Source organism: Cetorhinus maximus, chromosome 9 (assembly GCF_964194155.1).
Source record: "Cetorhinus maximus chromosome 9, sCetMax3.hap1.1, whole genome shotgun sequence".
NCBI lineage: Eukaryota > Metazoa > Chordata > Chondrichthyes > Lamniformes > Cetorhinidae > Cetorhinus > Cetorhinus maximus.
The window spans coordinates 109,301,837-109,321,673 of NC_135887.1; the positions used below are offsets into that span (position 1 = coordinate 109,301,837).

The 19,837-nt window shown below is 50.7% G+C and overlaps 1 protein-coding gene across 2 annotated transcripts in view; it reads right to left on the reverse strand.

The window, feature by feature from the left end:
* Positions 1 to 19,837, reverse strand: part of ric8a (RIC8 guanine nucleotide exchange factor A) — a 54,635-nt gene that overhangs the window by 28,809 nt on the left and 5,989 nt on the right. Inside the window, exons 2-4 of one of the 2 annotated variants that reach the window (XM_078549311.1) lie at positions 19,758 to 19,805; positions 8,220 to 8,317; positions 2,948 to 3,553 (exon numbers count right to left, since the gene is read on the reverse strand). In XM_078549311.1, coding sequence (XP_078405437.1) covers positions 2,948 to 3,553; positions 8,220 to 8,234 — 621 coding nt within the window. In that variant the 5' untranslated portion in view covers positions 8,235 to 8,317; positions 19,758 to 19,805. The remainder of the gene's footprint in view (positions 1 to 2,947; positions 3,554 to 8,219; positions 8,318 to 19,757; positions 19,806 to 19,837) is intronic. The other variant, XM_078549309.1, reaches the window with a different exon arrangement.

Genomic DNA, 19,837 nt, shown 5'->3' on the forward strand with positions numbered 1-19,837 from the left:
ACTGAGGGAGAACTGCACTGTCAGAGGGACAGTACTGAGGGAGAACTGCACTGTCAGAGGGACAGTACTGAGGGAGCACTGCACTGTCAGATGAGCAGTACTAAGGGTGCACTGCACTGTCAGAGGGGCAGTACTGAAGGAGCACTGCACTGTCAGAGGGACAGTACTGAGGGAGCACTGCACTGTCAGATGAGCAGTACTAAGGGTGCACTGCACTGTCAGAGGGGCAGTACTGAAGGAGCACTGCACTGTCAGAGGGACAGTACTGAGGGAGCACTGCACTGTCAGATGGGCAGTACTGAGGGTGCACTGCACCGTCAGATGGGCAGTACTGAGGGTGCACTGCACTGTCAGAGGGGCAGTACTGAGGGAGAACTGCACTGTCAGAGGGGCAGTACTGAGGGAGCGCTGCACTGTCAGATGGGCAGTACTGAGGGTGTACTGCACTGTCAGAGGGGCAGTGATGAGGGAGCGCTGCACTGTCAGAGGTGCTGATTTTTAGGTGAGATGTTAATCTGGGGCCCTGTCTGCCTGCTCAGGTGAATTCAAAGAAGTGCAAGGGAGTTCTTCCCGGTGTCCTGGACACCATTAGCTTTATCAGACATGATTTACATAGAAGGTAACAGCAAAGAAACTGGTCATTTGGCCTAACAAGTTCATGCCGATGTTTGTGCTCCACATGAGCATGATTTCACCCGATTTCATCTCACCCTCTCATCATATCCTTTCATTCGTTTCTCCCTCATATTATCTAGCTTCCCCTTAAATGTATCTATTCTATTCACCTCAACCACTCCTTGTGGTAGCGAGTTCCACTCTCACCATTCCCTGAATAAAGAAGTTTATCCTGAATTCCCGATTGGATTTATTAGTGACTATCTTATTTTTTTTGGAAAAATATGCTTTATTCATAAAATATCAGAAAGAACATTACAAAACATTTCTAAATGGCTATCACAAAAAGTGCAATCATATTCAACTTTTGGATCGGGAGATACTTCAATACAATCAATGAATACTACAGTCATTTCAATATGGTCATTACAGACAGTCAGAGAGTGCAATGGGATTGGAGTTATTGATATACATCATGTTGCACTCTGAGGTGCTTCAATACAATGGAGAGGGAGCATCACTCCCACATGCTCAGTTTTCTTTCCACCATAGCCACTCGCTCCTTCCAGTTTCTAACGCATTCCCCGGTCCCTCTGAACCATGTCCCCAGCACCTTCAGGCAGACCTTAGTCAGCCCAGTTCCCAAAGAACATGGCCTCATTCTTGCCATGATTTACCTTGGCTCCCGAGGCCAGTTCGAACTGGTCGCAGATGTTGATTAGTCTGCGCACCGACAGCGGATCCGAGCAGAAGACGGCGACATTGTCCATGTACAGGGAGGCTTTGACCTGAGTAGCTCTACTGCCTGGGATCGTCACTCCTCTTATGCCCGAATCCTTCCTGATGGACTCAGAAAAGGGTTCTATGTGGCACACAAACAGGACAGGGGAGAGAGGGTAGCCCTGCCAAACACCAGATTTAATTGGAAAGCTTTCTGATTCCCACCCATTGATTGAAACTGCGCTACTGATGTTAGTGTAGAGCAGTTGGATCCAGTTGCGGATTCCCGCCCCAAATCCCATTTTGGAGAGCACATCCACCATGTGGGTGTGCGATATTCTGTCAAACACCTTCTCCTGATCCAGGCTAATGAGGCAGGTGGCCACACCCCTGTCCCCTGTCCTGCACAAAGGCAGTCATATCCCTGAGTAGCGCAAGGCTGTCAGAGATCTTCCTGCCGGGCACAGCACAGGTCTGGTCAGGGTGAATCCAGAGAGACTTGACCCAATTGACCCGATGACCTTGGACAGAATCTTATAGTCTGCATCCAACAGTGAAATGGGTCGCCAATTTCTAATTTCCTCCCTTTCCCCCTTGTGCTTGTAGATGAGGGTGATGATGCCTTTCCTCATGGATTCTGACATGCTGCCGGCCAGGAGCATACTCTCGTACACTTCTAGCAGGTCTGGGCTGATCCAGTGCCACAGAGCCGAATACAACTCAGCCGGTAAGTTGTCGCTTCCGGGAGTCTTACTATCTTATATTGATGCTCCCTTATGGCCCCTAGTAATGGTCTCAGCCACAAGTGGAAAGATCTCTTTCTCTACGCCTACCTTATCAAACCCCTTCATCGTTTGAAAGTCTCCATCAGGTAACCCCTCAGCCTTCTCTTTTCTGGAGGAAAAAACACCAGCCTGTTCAATTTTTCCTGATGGGTGTAACCACTCAGTCCTGGTATCATCCTAGTAATTTTTTTTTTGCATCTTCTCCAGTTTCTCTATATCTTATAATATGAAGATCAGAACTACGTGCAGTACTCCAAGTGTGATCTAGGCAAGGTCCAATACAAGTTTAACATAACCTCTTTGCTTTTCAATTCTCTCTCTCGGAATGAACCCCAGTGCTTGGTTTGATTTTTTTCAATAGGCTTACTAACCTGTGTCGCTACTTTTTGTGATTTGTGTACCTGTACCCTGGGATCCTTCGGTTCCTCTACCCCATTCAGATTCTTATTTCCTGAGGACAATGTTGACCCTTATTCTTCTTGCTAAAATGTACCAGCTCATAAGAGTCTATATCGGAAATATTTGCTAATTACGTGCCACTCTGCAAGGTTATCAATGTCTTCTCATATTTTGTCACAGTCCTCCTCTCCATTAACTACATCCCCCAAATTTTGAAATTGTATTCCTGATTCCCAATTCAAATAGTTTCTGTAAATGGTGAAGAACAATGGCCTCAATATTGTGGAACACCAATTCCCTTTCTCCTCTTTATAAAGCTGTGTTGGCCAGCATCAATTAACTGAACAACTATTCATTTTCTCCCTTATCACAGCCTCTAGGGCCTTATAGGAAGAAACGATTGGAGTGAGAGGAACAAAAGGACTCACCTCATCCACTTCTCTTTTGTTCAAGTCAAAAGTGATGTTGAAGAGGATCTTCAGGATTTCCATTGCGCAGTCAGTTTCCTGACGGGCCAGCGGGGGTCCATCAGTGGCCACCTCATACATGTCTGACCACCTCACACTCAGTGTGCTCTCCAGAGCATCAGTCAGCAGACTCACACCACGCAGCTCCTGACCCAGTTGTCTGCGGATGTCCAGCCTCAGAGCCGTGAGGAGGAAGAGCAGGCGGCAGTCAAAGAATTTGATGTCATGCGTCAGGTTCTTCCCATTGTAAAGTTTGAGTCGCTCGGCGAGACCGAGCACCATGCAGCTCTCCGCACCGATCGCCTGCGCTGTGGGGCTGTTGAACACCACGTTGCAGAGGCATTTCAGAGCCTCAACTATCACATCAACGTCAGGCATCCCATCCACGTGTTCTTCACTATAATCAATTCCAGCGTGTTTGGCCAGAGCCCGCATGGCTCCCCTGGTGGTGAATGGCCTCAGGTTGTTCTTGTCCCGGGATAGAATGCGCACTGTTCCCAAACAGGCCACCTGGCATGCTGGCTGCAAATCCCGCTCCAGAAACTTGATCACCAACTTGCCGAGTTTCTGGGAACAAAATCAAGTGAAAAAGTATAATCACGTGAGGAAACGGTTCACAGCTGAAGTTATTCGTGTCTTTAAAACCTGGTACACTGTTATATTCACTGTGGCCATCACAAGGCAGGCTTTAATGAAAGGGGTGCCTGCCATAGGGAACAGTTGATCTCGCCTTTCATGCTTTTGTAAACATTATCTAGATCAGGCTTGTCCAAACTTTTCGTGCGGGGGTGGGGGGCCACATTTCAAAATTTTTCTCACTCGAGGGGCCAATGAGCAAATTTCAGAAAGATAAAGTTTGGCGCAACTTTAAACATGAATTTTTTTTTTAAAGTGCCGAGGTGTGAAAAGGAACATCTGGCTGAGCAAAAAAACAATGAGTAATAAATAAAGGTGAGTATTAGAGTGTAAGAGGGTGAGTGTGGGTCCGGCTCACTCCCAGTCTCGGGTGCCCACTCACTCACCCTCACCCACTCTGTGCAGTTGAGGGTGAATGAGAACCCTAAAACTGGGAATGAGCCAGACTTAAGGACACACTCCCTCCGCGCTCACACTCTCTCCCTTCACCCCTTGTGCTCTCTCCCTCCCGCCCCTCGTGCCCCCTCCCTCCCACCCCTTCACACCCTCTCCCTCGCCCCTTCACACCCTCTCCCTCACACCATCTCTCTCTCTTCTACCCTCGCACATTATCTCTTTCCCCCTCGCACTCGACCACTCTCTCCCTTCCCCTCGCACTCTCTCCCTCTGTCCCCCTCACTCTCTCTCCCTTGCAATCTCTCTCTCCCTCGCAATCTGTCTCTCTCTCTCGCACTCTCTCTCTCTCTCTCGCACTCTCTCTCTCTCTCTCTCGCACTCTCTCTCTCTCTCTCTCTCTCTCGCACTCTCTCTCTCTCTCTCTCTCTCTCGCACTGTCTCTCTCTCTCCCTCGCACTGTCTCTCTCTCTCCCTCGCACTGTCTCTCTCTCTCCCTCGCACTGTCTCTCTCTCTCCCTCGCACTGTCTCTCTCTCTCCCTCGCACTGTCTCTCTCTCTCCCTCGCACTGTCTCTCTCTCTCCCTCGCACTGTCTCTCTCTCTCCCTCGCACTGTCTCTCTCTCTCCCTCGCACTGTCTCTCTCTCTCCCTCGCACTGTCTCTCTCTCTCCCTCGCACTGTCTCTCTCTCTCCCTCGCACTGTCTCTCTCTCTCCCTCGCACTGTCTCTCTCTCTCCCTCGCACTGTCTCTCTCTCTCCCTCGCACTGTCTCTCTCTCTCCCTCGCACTGTCTCTCTCTCTCCCTCGCACTGTCTCTCTCTCTCCCTCGCACTGTCTCTCTCTCTCCCTCGCACTGTCTCTCTCTCTCCCTCGCACTGTCTCTCTCTCTCCCTCGCACTGTCTCTCTCTCTCCCTCGCACTGTCTCTCTCTCTCCCTCGCACTGTCTCTCTCTCTCCCTCGCACTGTCTCTCTCTCTCCCTCGCACTGTCTCTCTCTCTCCCTCGCACTGTCTCTCTCTCTCCCTCGCACTGTCTCTCTCTCTCCCTCGCACTGTCTCTCTCTCTCCCTCGCACTGTCTCTCTCTCTCCCTCGCACTGTCTCTCTCTCTCCCTCGCACTGTCTCTCTCTCCCTCGCACTGTCTCTCTCTCTCCCTCGCACTGTCTCTCTCTCTCCCTCGCACTGTCTCTCTCTCTCCCTCGCACTGTCTCTCTCTCTCCCTCGCACTGTCTCTCTCTCCCTCCCTTGCACGCTCTCTCCCTCCCTCGCACTCTCTCTCGCTCTCTCTCCCTCGCACTCTCTCTCTCTCTCCCTCGCACTCTCTCTCTCTCTCTCTCGCCCTCGCCCTCGCACTCTCTCTCTCTCGCCCTCGCCTTCGCCCTCGCACTCTCTCTCTCTCGCCCTCGCACTCTCTCTCTCTCTCTCGCCCTCGCCCTCGCACTCTCTCTCTCTCTCTCGCCCTCGCCCTCGCACTCTCTCTCTCTCGCCCTTGCACTCTCTCTCTCTCGCCCTCGCACTCTCTCTCTCTCGCCCTCGCACTCTCTCTCTCTCGCCCTCGCACTCTCTCTCGCCCTCGCTCTCTCTCTCTCTCACTCTCTCTCTCGCCCTCGCACTCTCTCTCTCGCCCTCGCACTCTCTCTCTCGCCCTCGCACTCTCTCTCTCGCCCTCGCACTCTCTCTCTCGCCCTCGCACTCTCTCTCTCTCTCGCCCTCGCACTCTCTCTCTCGCCCTCGCACTCTCTCTCTCTCTCGCCCTCGCACTCTCTCTCTCTCTCGCCCTCGCACTCTCTCTCTCTCTCTCTCTCTCGCCCTCGCACTCTCTCTCTCTCTCTCTCTCTCTCTCGCCCTCGCACTCTCTCTCTCGCCCTCGCACTCTCTCTCTCTCTCGCCCTCGCACTCTCTCTCTCTCTCTCTCTCTCTCGCCCTCGCACTCTCTCTCTCTCTCGCCCTCGCACTCTCTCTCTCTCGCCCTCGCACTCTCTCTCTCTCTCTCTCGTCCTCGCACTCTCTCTCTCTCGCCCTCGCACTCTCTCTCTCTCTCTCTCCCTCGCACTCTCTCTCTCTCTCTCTCTCGCCCTCGCACTCTCTCTCTCTCGCCCTCGCACTCTCTCTCTCTCTCCCTCGCACTCTCTCTCTCTCGCCCTCGCACTCTCTCTCTCTCTCTCTCTCTCGCCCTCGCACTCTCTCTCGCTCTCTCTCTCGCACTCTCTCTACCCCTCGCACTCCCTCTCCCCCTCGCACTCCCACTCCCCCTCCCCCTCGCACTCCCACTCCCTCTCCCCCTCGCACTCCCACTCCCTCTCCCCCTCGCACTCCCACTCCCTCTCCCCCTCGCACTCCCACTCCCTCTCCCCCTCGCACTCCCTCTCCCTCTCCCCCTCGCACTCCCTCTCCCTCTCCCCCTCGCACTCCCACTCCCTCTCCCCCTCGCACTCCCACTCCCTCTCCCCCTCGCACTCCCACTCCCTCTCCCCCTCGCACTCCCTCTCCCCCTCCCCCTCGCTCTCCCCCTCCCCCTCGCACTCCCTCTCCCCCTCCCCCTCGCACTCCCTCTCCCCCTCCCCCTCGCACTCCCTCTCCCCCTCCCCCTCGCACTCCCTCTCCCCCTCCCCCTCGCACTCCCTCTCCCCCTCCCCCTCGCACTCCCTCTCCCCCTCCCCCTCGCACTCCCTCTCCCCCTCCCCCTCGCACTCCCTCTCCCCCTCCCCCTCGCACTCCCTCTCCCCCTCCCCCTCGCACTCCCTCTCCCCCTCCCCCTCGCACTCCCTCTCCCCCTCCCCCTCGCACTCCCTCTCCCCCTCCCCCTCGCACTCCCTCTCCCCCTCCCCCTCGCACTCCCTCTCCCCCTCCCCCTCGCACTCCCTCTCCCCCTCCCCCTCGCACTCCCTCTCCCCCTCCCCCTCGCACTCCCTCTCCCCCTCCCCCTCGCACTCCCTCTCCCCCTCCCCCTCGCACTCCCTCTCCCCCTCCCCCTCGCACTCCCTCTCCCCCTCCCCCTCGCACTCTCTCTCCCCCTCGCACTCTCTCTCCCCCTCGCACCCTCTCCCCCTCGCACTCCCTCTCCCCCTCGCACTCCCTCTCCCCCTCGCACTCCCTCTCCCCCTCGCACTCCCTCTCCCCCTCGCACTCCCTCTCCCCCTCGCACTCCCTCTCCCCCTCGCACTCCCTCTCCCCCTCGCACTCCCTCTCCCCCTCGCACTCCCTCTCCCCCTCGCACTCCCTCTCCCCCTCGCACTCCCTCTCCCCCTCGCACTCCCTCTCCCCCTCGCACTCCCTCTCCCCCTCGCACTCCCTCTCCCCCTCGCACTCCCTCTCCCCCTCGCACTCCCTCTCCCCCTCGCACTCCCTCTCCCCCTCGCACTCCCTCTCCCCCTCGCACTCCCTCTCCCCCTCGCACTCCCTCTCCCCCTCGCACTCCCTCTCCCCCTCGCACTCCCTCTCCCCCTCGCACTCCCTCTCCCCCTCGCACTCCCTCTCCCCCTCGCACTCCCTCTCCCCCTCGCACTCCCTCTCCCCCTCGCACTCCCTCTCCCCCTCGCACTCCCTCTCCCCCTCGCACTCCCTCTCCCCCTCGCACTCCCTCTCCCCCTCGCACTCCCTCTCCCCCTCGCACTCCCTCTCCCCCTCGCACTCCCTCTCCCCCTCGCACTCCCTCTCCCCCTCGCACTGCCTCTCCCCCTCGCACTGCCTCTCCCCCTCGCACTCCCTCTCCCCCTCGCACTCCCTCTCCCTCACCCTCTCCCCCTCGCACCCTCGCACTCTCTCGCCCCCCCTCGCACTCTCTCCCCCCTCGCACTCTCTCCCCCCTCGCACTCTCTCCCCCCTCGCACTCTCTCCCCCCTCGCACTCTCTCCCCCCTCGCACTCTCTCCCCCCTCGCACTCTCTCCCCCCTCGCACTCTCTCCTCCTCGCACTCTCGCACTCCCTCCCCCTCTCCCCCTCGCATTCCCTCCCCACTCCCCCTCGCACTCCCTCCCCCTCTCACCCTCGCACTCCCTCCCCCTCTCACCCTCGCACTCCCTCCCCCTCTCACCCTCGCACTCCCTCCCCCTCTCACCCTCGCACTCCCTCCCCCTCTCACCCTCGCACTCCCTCCCCCTCTCCCACATTTGCTGCTGATCAGCAAATCAGTAGCACATATGGGAGAGGTACAGCCTGTGATTGGAGGAGCAGCTCCATGCAGAATCTTCCATTCAAACTTACCTGTTTGACAGGCATTTTGAAAACCGGCTCCGGGGGCCGTATAGAGGGGCTTCTAAGGCCGCATCCGGCCTGTGGGCCATGCGTTGGACAAGCCTGATCTAGATTAAAATTGAGATGGTTTGTCACACCTCTGATTCACAAATTACAGCACAGCAAGAGGCCAATCAGCTCATCACACCTGTTTTGGTGCTAACTCTCAACTCCCTTTCCCTGCATCCATTTATATATTTCCCTTTCCAATCATTATCCAATTCCCATTTCAATAATATTTCAGTCTTTGCCTCAGTATCCCCTCATGAGAAATCATTCCCTGTTCTTAAAACCCTTACTATAAAAACATTTAATCCAAATCTCCTTTCCATTCTTAGAATCGTAGGATTTTGCATCCCAGGAGGATGACATTTAGCCCATTGTGCCTGTGTCAGCTCTTTGAAAGAACTGCCAATTAATCCCACACCCCCTGCCCTTTCCCCAGAGCCCTGCAAATAAGTATTTATCCAATTCCATTTTTCTATTCATTCATGGCATTTAAGTGTCACCAGCAAGACCAGCATTTATTGCCTATCCTTAGTTGCCCCAGAGAAGATGGTGGTGAACTGCCTTCTTGGACCGCTGCACACCTTGCGGCCTAGGTACACCCACAGTGCTGCTGGGGAGAGAGTCCCAGGATTTTGACCCAGTGACAGTGAAGGAACAGCGATATAGTTCTAAGTCAGGACGGTGTGTGATTTGGAGGGGAATTTGCAGGTGGTGATGTTCCCACACATCTGCTGCTTTTGTCTTTCTAGGTGATAGAGGTTGTGTGTTTGGAAGGTGCTGTCAAAAGAAAGTTGCGATAGGATCTGAGTTACTGCTGGTTTATACTGAGGACCTATGTTTGATCCTGTTCCTCTGATCCCAGTGCCTGACAAGTAGATAGAAGTTAATTTAACTGGAATCGTATTGACAAAGCATCGACCTGTATTTCTGTGGCAGCCTCAGTGAGAGTGGCTCAGTGAAGGTGGTTGTACGAAGGTAGGGAGATGTTATCGGATTAACGCACTAACTATTACAGTTGTACTCGGCAGTCCGTCTCCCACCAAACAGATCGAGTCCAGGTGCCACTGTACCTGACATCACACAAAAAGGTTATAAATAAGTGGTAGCTCCCGAGAGCTTGCAACCAGGAATAGATTCACGACAAACAACTTTATCTCTCCACAGACCCGTCAGCAGATGTAAACAAAATCTGTTGCTATCCTCAAAGCAGACACACAGTGGAGCAAGATTCTGCTCACAAAGCTGCACATTTCTCCCATCCTGTTCCATTCTGTAGCTCAATACTGAGGCTGCACAGAATTTACCTCAGAAAAGATTGAGAATCCTGATTGATTCCCACAATAGTGATGAGTGAGCTGATTAAAACAATCATGGGGTTTGATTGGGGCACCTAGAAGGTGGGAGTGAAATTTGAAAATTAAAGCCAGGCAGTTCAAAGGTGATGTAAGGAAATGTTCTTTACACAAAGGAGACTGGAGATCTGGAACCAGAAAGCTCTAGACTCTAGGATTCAGATAAAGCTTTCCAGATCAATAGTTCTTTTTTGTTCATTGTTGAGCGAACATATCAAAGAATATGGAGGAGGGATACAGATCAGCCTTGTTCTAATTGAGTGGTGAAACAGGTTTGAGGGGCTGAATGGCCTCCTCCTGTTCCTGTGTAACATGCTCGAGGGGCTCAAAGCCCTCCTCCTGTTCCTGTGTAACAGGTTCAAGGGGCTGAATGGCCTCCTCCTGTTCCTGTGTAACAGGCTCGAGGGGCTGAATGGCCTCCTCCTGTTCCTGTGTAACATGCTCGAGGGGCTCAAAGCCCTCCTCCTGTTCCTGTGTAACAGGTTCGAGAGGCTGAATGGCCTCCTCCTGTTCCTGTGTAACAGGTTCGAGGGGCTGAATGGCCGCCTCCTGTTCCTGTGTAACATGCTCGAGGGGCTCAAAGCCCTCCTCCTGTTCCTGTGTAACAGGTTCAAGGGGCTGAATGGCCTCCTCCTGTTCCTGTGTAACAGGTTCGAGGGGCTGAATGGCCTCCTCCTGTTCCTGTGTAACATGCTCGAGGGGCTCAAAGCCCTCCTCCTGTTTCTGTGTAACAGGTTCGAGCAGCTGAATGGCCTCCTCCTGTTCCTGTGTAACAGGCTTGAGGGGCTGAATGGCCTCCTCCTGTTCCTGTGTAACATGCTCGAGGGGCTCAAAGCCCTCCTCCTGTTCCTGTGTAACAGATTCGAGCGGTTGAATGACCTCCTCCTGTTTCTGTGTAACAGATTCGGCGGCTGAATGGCCTCCTCCTGTTTCTGTGTAACAGGCTCAAGGGGCTGAATGACCTCCTCCTGTTTCTGTGTAACAGGCTCGAGGGGCTGAATGACCTCCTCTTGTTCCTAATAACGTCTCATTTTGTACAGGTTATTTTGTTCTGTTTTTGATTCCCAGCTTATTTTCCAGCCTCACATACAGATTCAACACTGTGATATAATCAGTGGCGGTGGAACATAACCGTGGAGTGGACACCAGGGAGCATGGCAGGGGGACACCTGGGAGCATGGTGGGGGTACTTTGGGGATTGGGGGGAAGGAGGGGTGGGGCAGTAGTGAAGGGTCACCAGGGTTGGGGGGTGGTGTGGTGGTGGTCTGAAGCTGCAGGATTTCACCAATGGCATGTGGAGATTTTGGGTTTTCTGGAGGAAATTCAGGCCGCGGAGTGGCATTGGGCAGACTGTCAGCTCCTAAATCAACTGATACTCAGCACTTGGAAAGATGCTGTTTGAGCAATGGAGCTCAGATTAATCAGTCAGATCGATCACTCCTCCTGTTAACACAGTTCCAGCTTCTCCGATCTTCAACCACTCACATCCAGAGACAATTCCAACCATTTCTATTCATGTCACAGTGGTGAACACTTCATCACCTGTGGGGGAGCAGGTGTCAGCAGGGAAGTGGTTTAGTTGGGGAATGTGTATATTTGGGGGGAGGCTACATATAGAGGATTGTATATTTGTGGGGATGGGGATTAATTGGGGGATGTGCTCTCTACATGTTTTCTCCCCTGCTGGAAACGCAAGGTCAGCTCAACACAAGGTGAAGCATACTGCGGTTAGGTAACTTTAGGATAACGGTCAAGTTTTGTTTATGAGTCAGAGGGTAAGGTTGAGGAGTGAGGAGGAGAGGAAGGGGGAGAGAGGGAAAGATTCAGAGGGTCAATACTGAGGGAGCACTTCACTACCTGAGCATCAGCACTGGGGAAATGATGTAGTGTCAGAGGGTCAGTAATGAGGGAGCACATCACTGTCAGAGAAGCAGTAGATGAGGGACCCTGCACTGTTGGAGGGGCAGTACCGAAGGAGCTCTGCACTGTTGAGAGGGCAGTACTGAGGGAGTGCTGTGCTTTCAGAGGTGACGACTTCCAGATGAGATGATAAATTGAGGTCCTGTCTGCCATCTTAGGTGGATGCAAAAGATCCAAATGCACTATTTAGAGAGCAGCAGGGGAGTTCTCCCCAGTGTCTTGGTCAACAGTTATATCTCAACTAACATCACAGAAAGCACATTATCTGGTCACATTGCTGTTTGTGGGAGCTTGCTTTGCCGAAATTGGCTGCTACGTTTCCTACATTACAACAGCAATAACACTCCAAAAATGCTTCATTAGCTTTAAAGAGCATTGATTCCTCCTGAGGTTGTGAAAGGCGCTAAATAAATGCGAATCTTTCTTTATATCTACGTAAATTCCTTAAAAATATAATCTGTTATTAGCTCTGTTGTAAATTTTACCACAGCAGAGATTGTATATAATACCTTTGAAATGCCTGACAATAAGTCACAAGGTGGAGCTTAATGTGAAAGAGCAGGTTTTTTCTATTTGTGACATGCGAAAGGAAGGCAAATATCCATTTGTTCACCATCAGATTTTCCAATCCTGATTCAGTCCACATGTTTACTCTGAGCCTATTAAGAGTGAATGATATTTCACTGCTCCGCTGCTATTGAAAGGCAATTAACAGATAAAGCTGCCTTGACAGTGTTACTGTGTGCAGGTAGAGGGAGTCAAAGACTGAACCCCCTGGTATTCTGAAAAATTCAATGGGATTAACCCCGAGCTAGTTCCAGATACCAGAGGAATAGGCCTGGAGGCTAAGAGAGGAACCACTGCAGGGCACAACTCACTGAATCAAGGTTCTTTGGGAGGACGCAGTAATTCTCCCCATGGACTCAAGACTCTGATTCTTCAGTCCAAGCTAGCAGTTAACCACCATTTCCCAACTTCCATCCCTCTGTGGATTGGGACTTAAAGACAGGACAGACATTTCCAAACACACAACCAGAGGCAGGTGGAGCATTCCAGGATCAGTTGAAAGGCTCCCAGTGTGAAAGGAAAACTTTGGAAACGCTGTGAGATCAGGTAACACTGTTACTGGATTCACAGGCTAGAGAGCAAACTACAATCGCTGTAGGATCAATGACACACTCCACTCACTACTGGATCAGTAACATACCTTTTCCTGCCTCTGTTGCCCTTTAAGTAATTTGCCTTTCAAGTGAGATCAATTCTGTTGTTTGCGATTTGCTGAGTAACAGGCCAGTGTGAATTTTATTGTAAATCTAATTTGTTTGAATCTTTGAAGCAGAACATGGAACATTCCTGGAAGGCACTGCCCATTGTCTGTGTATCTGACCTTGGAATAAATCGGTGTGGAGCACTTGTTCAGGGATCAGCAAGCTGCCCCATCCTCCAAGAGCTACTCAATCCTGTGAGGAGACTTTATTTTACAGAGAAGCTTAGATTTAAAAGCCAGGTAGAGAGGATCAGGGAGATGAGCAGATAAATCAGGGAACAAATATCAGCTGTTGCTAAGTTTTAAAGCCCTGTTTTTTTTATTCATTCATGGGATGTGGGCGTCACTGGCTAGGTCGGGATTTATTGCCCATTCCTAATTGCCCTTGAGAAAGTGGTGATGAGCTGCTTTCTTGAAAAGCCGTAGTCCATGCTGTTAGGGAGGGAGCGCCAGGATTTTGACCCAGTGACAATGGAAGAACAGGGATATATTTCCAAGTCAGGATGGTGTGTGGCTTGGAGGGGATCAGTGATGGAAGGAGGCCAGGAACTGAAAGGGAGGTAAGGAGATCCACAACTTTTAAGATTGAGCTTGAGTAGGAGTCTTTACAGGCCAGTGCAGGGGGAGGAAGAGTATGTAGGATAGGGCTGGAATAACAAGATCAATGTCTATAAACAAGAGAAAGATTGCAATGGAGAGTACCGGTAAATTCCTGAATGAATAAAGACCAATGTTTATCTACAGAAAATGCTGGCAAAACTCAGCAGGTCTGGCAGCATCTGTGGAGAAAGAAACAGAGTTAACATTTCGAGCCATATGACTCTTCTTCTGAACTAAAGAGAAGTAGAAATGTGATGGATATAATACTGTTTAAGAGGAGGTGGAGTAGGTGGAGCAAAATAGAAAGTCAGGAATATATGGGAGCTAAGGGGAAATTTGACAAGGATGTCATGGACACGGGATAAAGGGATTGTTAACAGTAGTGTTAAAGACTAAAGGTGCTGAGAGTGACATAAAGGTAAATAGCAGAATGTGTTAATAGCAGAACAAGGGTCAGCACTCTGTGAAAGCAAAACATAAAAACAAATAACAGATGGCCCTCTGTGGGATGGAGTGGGGTTCTGTTGGGGAAAAAGGATAATTAAAAAAATAATAAAATCAATGAATGAAAAAAAAGTAACTGGATTAAAAGAGGGGTAAAGATGGAGGAGAGTGTTCGTGGCCTGAAGTTGTTGAACTCAATGCTAAGTCCGGAAATCTGTAAACTGCCTAATCGGAAGATGAGGTACTCTTGCTCCAGTTTGCACTGGCTTCACTGGAACTTTGCAGCAGGCCTCGGACAGACATGTGGTCATAAGAGAAAGCTGGTGTGTTGAAATGGCAAGCGACAGGAAGGTCTGGGTTACGCTTGCGGATTGAGCAAAAGTGTTCCACAAAGCAGTCACCCAGTCTGCATTTAATGGTCAGACTCCCAAGTTTACAGACTTAACATTGAGTCCAACAACTTCAGGCCATGAACTCTCTCCTGCATCTTTACCTCTTTTTCTAATCCAATTACTTTTTTATTTTTATTTATTTATTCATTAATTTATTTTATTCTTTTTTAAAATTATTCTTTTTCCCCAACAGAGCCCCCACTCCACCCCACAGAGGGCCATCTGTCACTTAATTTTATGTTTTGCTTTCAGAGTGCTGCCCCTTATTCTGCTATTAACATATTCTGCTATCTTACCTTTATGTCACTACCAGCATCTTCTTTAGTCTTTAATACTACCATTAACACTCCCTTTGTCTATGACATCTTTATCAAAATTCTCCTTAGCTCCCACCTATCCCTGGCCTTCTATTTTGCTCCACCTGCACCACCCCCTCTTAAACAGTATAAAATTCATCACATTTCTACTTCTCTTTGGCTTTGAAGAGTCATACACACGCGAAACATTAACTCTGTTTCTCTCTCCATAGATGCTGCCAGACCTGCTGAGTTTAACAGCATTTTCCGTTTTCATTTCAGATTTCCAGCATCTGCAGTATTTTGCTTTTGCCAATGTTTATCCAGTTTGCCTTTTGCTATCCTGGTCTTCACAGAGTCAATGTTTATCCAGTTTGCCTTTTGCTAGCCTGGTCTTCACAGAGTCAATGCAGCACATTCAGGCCAAATGAGGCCATTCAGCCCACTGAGTCCATGCCAACTCTGTAAGCGCAGTCCAGTTAGTCCCATTCCCCCATTATATCCCCACAGCCCTCTGGGTTTATTTCCCTCAAGTGCTCACCCAATTTCCTTTTGAAATCATTCATCACCTCTGCTTCCACCACCCTCATAAGCAGTGAATTCCAGGAAATAAAACACTCGCGGCATTAAAAAAAATCTTGCTCACCTCCCCTCAGCATCTCTTGCCCAATACCTTGTCTTTGTACCATCAGCTAATGGGAATAGCTTTTTTTGTTTACCTTATCTAAGCCTGTAATAATATTGTACACCTCTACTAAATCTCCCCTCAATCGCGTTTGCTCCAAGCAGAACAAAACCCAGCTTCTCCAATCTAACCTTGTAGCTAAAATGCTCCATCCCAGGAACCATTTTGGTAAATCTCCTCTGCACCCTCTCAAGGATCCTCACATCCTTCCTGTAGGGTAGTGACCAGAACTGGACACAATACTCTAAATGTGTCTTAACCTTTATAGCGGTTCAGCATAACATCTTTGCTTTTGCACTCAATAACTCGATTTATGAAGCACAAAATCCCTATATGCTTTGCTAACAACTCTCTATTATATGTCCTGCCAGCTTCAACGATCCATGAACACGGACCCACAGGTTCCTCTGTCCCTGTACACTCTTTGGAACTGTGCAATGCATCACATCACACTCACTGGACAGAATTTTGCCCTTGATGGGCGGGCGGGCCCCACCGGCTCGGCAGCAGGCAGGCAGCCGATCGCCGCCGCCGAAACGGGTCCCGCTGCCATTTTAAGTGGGGGGCCAATTACGGCCTGCCCAGCGGGCCGCCCAACAGGAAGCGCTATGTGCATCCTGTGCAGGGTGGGGGGGATTCCCCAACTGTCAAAGTGCGCGCATGTGTGCGAAAGAGCGCACATCTCCCTGAGACTAAGTGCTGCCTCAGGGAGATCGCTGACAGTGTTTGAAACTTTAAAAATAGAAAAATAAAAAATTTATTAACATCTCCCCCTCATGTGACAACGTCACACGAGATGGGACATGTTAATAAATATCACAGTAAATTTATTGAAGTTTTTTAAAACCAACATGAAACCTCATCTCACCAGTGGATGAGTTTTCATGTTTATTCAGAAGCCCGCTGGGGCTCCTGGTCTGCCCGCCAACCTTAAGGTTGAACGGGCAGCGCCTTTAATTGCCTTAATTATCCTGTCAATGGCCTCAATTAGCCATTGACAGGTTGGCAGGCGGACAGCTGATTTCACTGTCCGCCCGCCTTCCTGAATATTTAAATGGGGCAGGATGACGCCGGGGGTTCCCCCGACGTCATCCCGCATCATTTTCGCGTCAGCGAGTGGGCTCCGTCCCCACCTCGCTGGAAAAATTCTGCCCACTGTAATGAATTCCATCTGCCACTTGTCTGCCCATTCTGCTAGCCTATCTATGCTTGAATAATGGTGTCAGACATGCCACTCATCAATCCTCTGGCATTTCTCCCATATATAGTGAAGATAAGATTATGGCAAGCTCTTCAACTATCTTGACCCCCAATTCCCTTCGCAATATTTGATGCAAGCCATCCTGACCAGGCAATTTATTCACACTAAGCACAGCCAGCCTTTCTAGTACATGCTGCCTATCAATTTTCACCTCATGCTTTACCTTTACCACCTCCAGATCTACCAATATTTTGTCAGTATGCTCTTTCTTAATAAACACTGAAACAAATAACTCATTAAATATTCTAACTTTGCCTTGTGTCTCTAAACATATATCACCTTCTTTGACCATAATAGGCCCCACCCCCATCACTTACTCCAGCTAATGATTTACATGCCAGAAGAAGAGTTTTGACAATTGACATTTTCAACATGATCCAATGATAATGGAGTTGTTGATTAATCACAGCAAATAATCTCTATCAATGAGTCTACAACAGACCCAGACATGAGGTGAGGAAAACTCTCATTGGTGCACTGCTTTGGGAACCATTGGTCCAAAATCACCTGTTCTCTCCCATGTTTGCTACACTCATCACACATCGTGTCTCATATATATTTACTTATGTTGTTTTGTGAAAGAAATCTCTCTAATTTGCACTTGAATGAATCAATATTAAATACTTCTACCATCTCCCTAGGCAGCCTGTACCTATTCCATAGATTGGCTATTTGGTCACTGAAATATTGGTTCCACATATTAGTTTTAAATTTACCCTCCCCTCCTCTGCTTACCATGCAGTACATTCAGGATACAGTGAGAAGGTGGGGTTGGGAAAATGGGAAGGGGGTGATTCGGTGGGGTTGAGGGATTGGGGAAGGGTGGGTCGGTGGGGTTGGGAGATTGGGGAGGGGATAAGTCAGTGGGGCTGAGGGACTGGGGAGAGGGTGGGTCAATGGGATTGAGGGATTGGGAGGGGGTGGGTTGATGGAGTTGAGGGTTTGGAGAGAGAGTGAGTCGAAGGGGTTGAGGGATTGGGGAGAGGGTAGGTGGGTGGTGTTGAGGGATTGGGGAGAGGGTGGGTGGGTGGTGTTGAGGGATTGGGGAAAGGGTGGGTCAATGGGGTTGAGGGATTGGAGGGTGAGTGGGTCGGTTAGATTGAGGGATTGGGGAGGGGGTGAGTCAATTGGGGAGAGGGTGGATCAACAGCTTTGAGGGGTTGAGGAGGGGGTAGGTCAGTGGCGTTGAGGGAATGGGGAGAGGGTGAGTCGCTAGAGTTGAGGGACTGGGGAGAGAGTGGGTCGCTGGCATTGGGGGATTGGGGAGAAAGTGGGTCAGTGGCTTGAGGGATTGGGGAGAGGGAGGGTCGGTTGAGTTGAGGGATTGGGGAGAGGATTGGTGGGTAGCGTTGTGGGATTGGGGAGAGGATGGGCGGGTTGGGTTGAGGGATTGGGGAGAGGATGGGTGGGTTGGGTTGAGGGATTGAGGAGAGGATGGGTGGGTTGGGTTGAGGGATTGGGGAGAGGATGGGTGGGTTGGGTTGAGGGATTGGGGAGAGGATGGGTGGGTTGGGTTGAGGGATTGGGGCGAGGATGGGTGGGTTGGGTTGAGGGATTGGGGAGAGGATGGGTGGGTTGGGTTGAGGGATTGAGGAGAGGATGGGTGGGTTGGGTTGAGGGATTGAGGAGAGGATGGGTGGGTTGGGTTGAGGGATTGGGGAGAGGATGGGTGGGTTGGGTTGAGGGATTGGGGAGAGGATGGGTGGGTTGGGTTGAGGGATTGGGGAGAGGATGGGTGGGTTGGGTTGAGGGATTGGGGAGAGGATGGGTGGGTTGGGTTGAGGGATTGGGGAGAGGATGGGTGGGTTGGGTTGAGGGATTTGAGAGAGGATGGGTGGGTTGGGTTGAGGGATTGGGGAGAGGATGGGTGGATTGGGTTGAGGGATTGGGGAGAGGGTGAGTCGCTGGGGTTGAGGGATTGGGGAGAGGGAGGGTCGGTTGGGTTGAAGGATTGGAGAGAGGGAGGGCGGGTTGGGTTGAGGGATTGGGAAGAGGATGGGCGGGTTGGGTTGAGGGATTGGGGAGAGGGTTACTGTGGTTGAGGATATAGGGCGACTGTGGATATGGGCTGAAGATGTGCGGGGAAGCTGTTACTGTTTACAGCCATTATTGTGACAATTACTTGTCTGCTTTTTGTTGGCTTCCCTTTCAAAATTTCAAACAGGAATTCATCAAGAAGTCTCTCCCCTCTCCCAATCATTTCTGGTGTTGGTTTGGTTAATTTTATTTGAATGATGATCATGTGAACTTGTTTTGAAGAGTAAGCGATCATGCTGGAGCATAACCAGAGCCAAGTGAAAACAAAATGTTATTGTCCGGGATGCTGTACCTTTAAACAGTAAGGCTGGAATTTTGCTGCCCCTCACGCTGGTGGGATCTTCTGGTCCTGCTGATGTGAACGGAGATTTCAATGGCTCACCAACCCTGCCGCAGGGGAACCCACTACAAGGGGGCTGGAAAATTCCGGCCTAAGTGTTGACACAACTGGGGATGGATCCTGTGAGGATTCCTGACTAACAGTATGAGGGAGTTGCATTGACAAGCTTGGTTAAACCGATGATTGACAAGCTTCCTCTAGCCAGTGATGCTTTCCCTGGAACACACCCTCCTTCAAACCACTTTCCCTGATCATGTCACCAACATTCTAACAATTAACAGAACGGCAAAACAAAACATCTTTAAATTAATCTCACTATTTCCTGAAAAAGACAAAAACTCACTGAAAGACCGCTGTGAAAATTTGATTGTTTAAAGGGACAGAAGTGGATATTGATTGTCTCTCTGCTGATGGGGAAAAGTAGGACACAGTTGCAAATGACTAGATTTTAAACCCTGCCTCATTACTGTTGCTTCTATTGAGAACAAACTCCCCTAACCAGAGTTCTGCAGTAAAGGATATTGAATTATTAATGAAGCACCCATGGTGAAGCCTGAGGGGAGAAGCTGTTTGTGTTTATCTTTAATTTGCTTTGGGATCCTGTGGATTATGAGCTTCAGTAAAAGCTGTTCATCATTTTCTAAACAACTTCGCAAGGGCTTTGCAATTACTCAAAAATTTTTTTTAAGCTGTTGCAGTAATCCTGTCACCTAATTGTATAAAACTCTCCACCCACAGTGTCTCCTTCATTCCTCCACTACCTCATGGCCCTACCCCCGTCCCTCTGTATTCCATCCCTCTGTCCCCACCTCCACTCTACACTCCCCTGTGCCTCTGTCTGCCCCATCCCTTTGCCCACCCACCCATCCCACTGCCCCCTGCCATCACTCCTTTCAACATCTTACCTGTCTTAACTCTCTATCCTCCACTTCAAACAGGAAACGTTGAGAATTCTGAAAGAGAAGGATGAGAAATGGAAATTGCA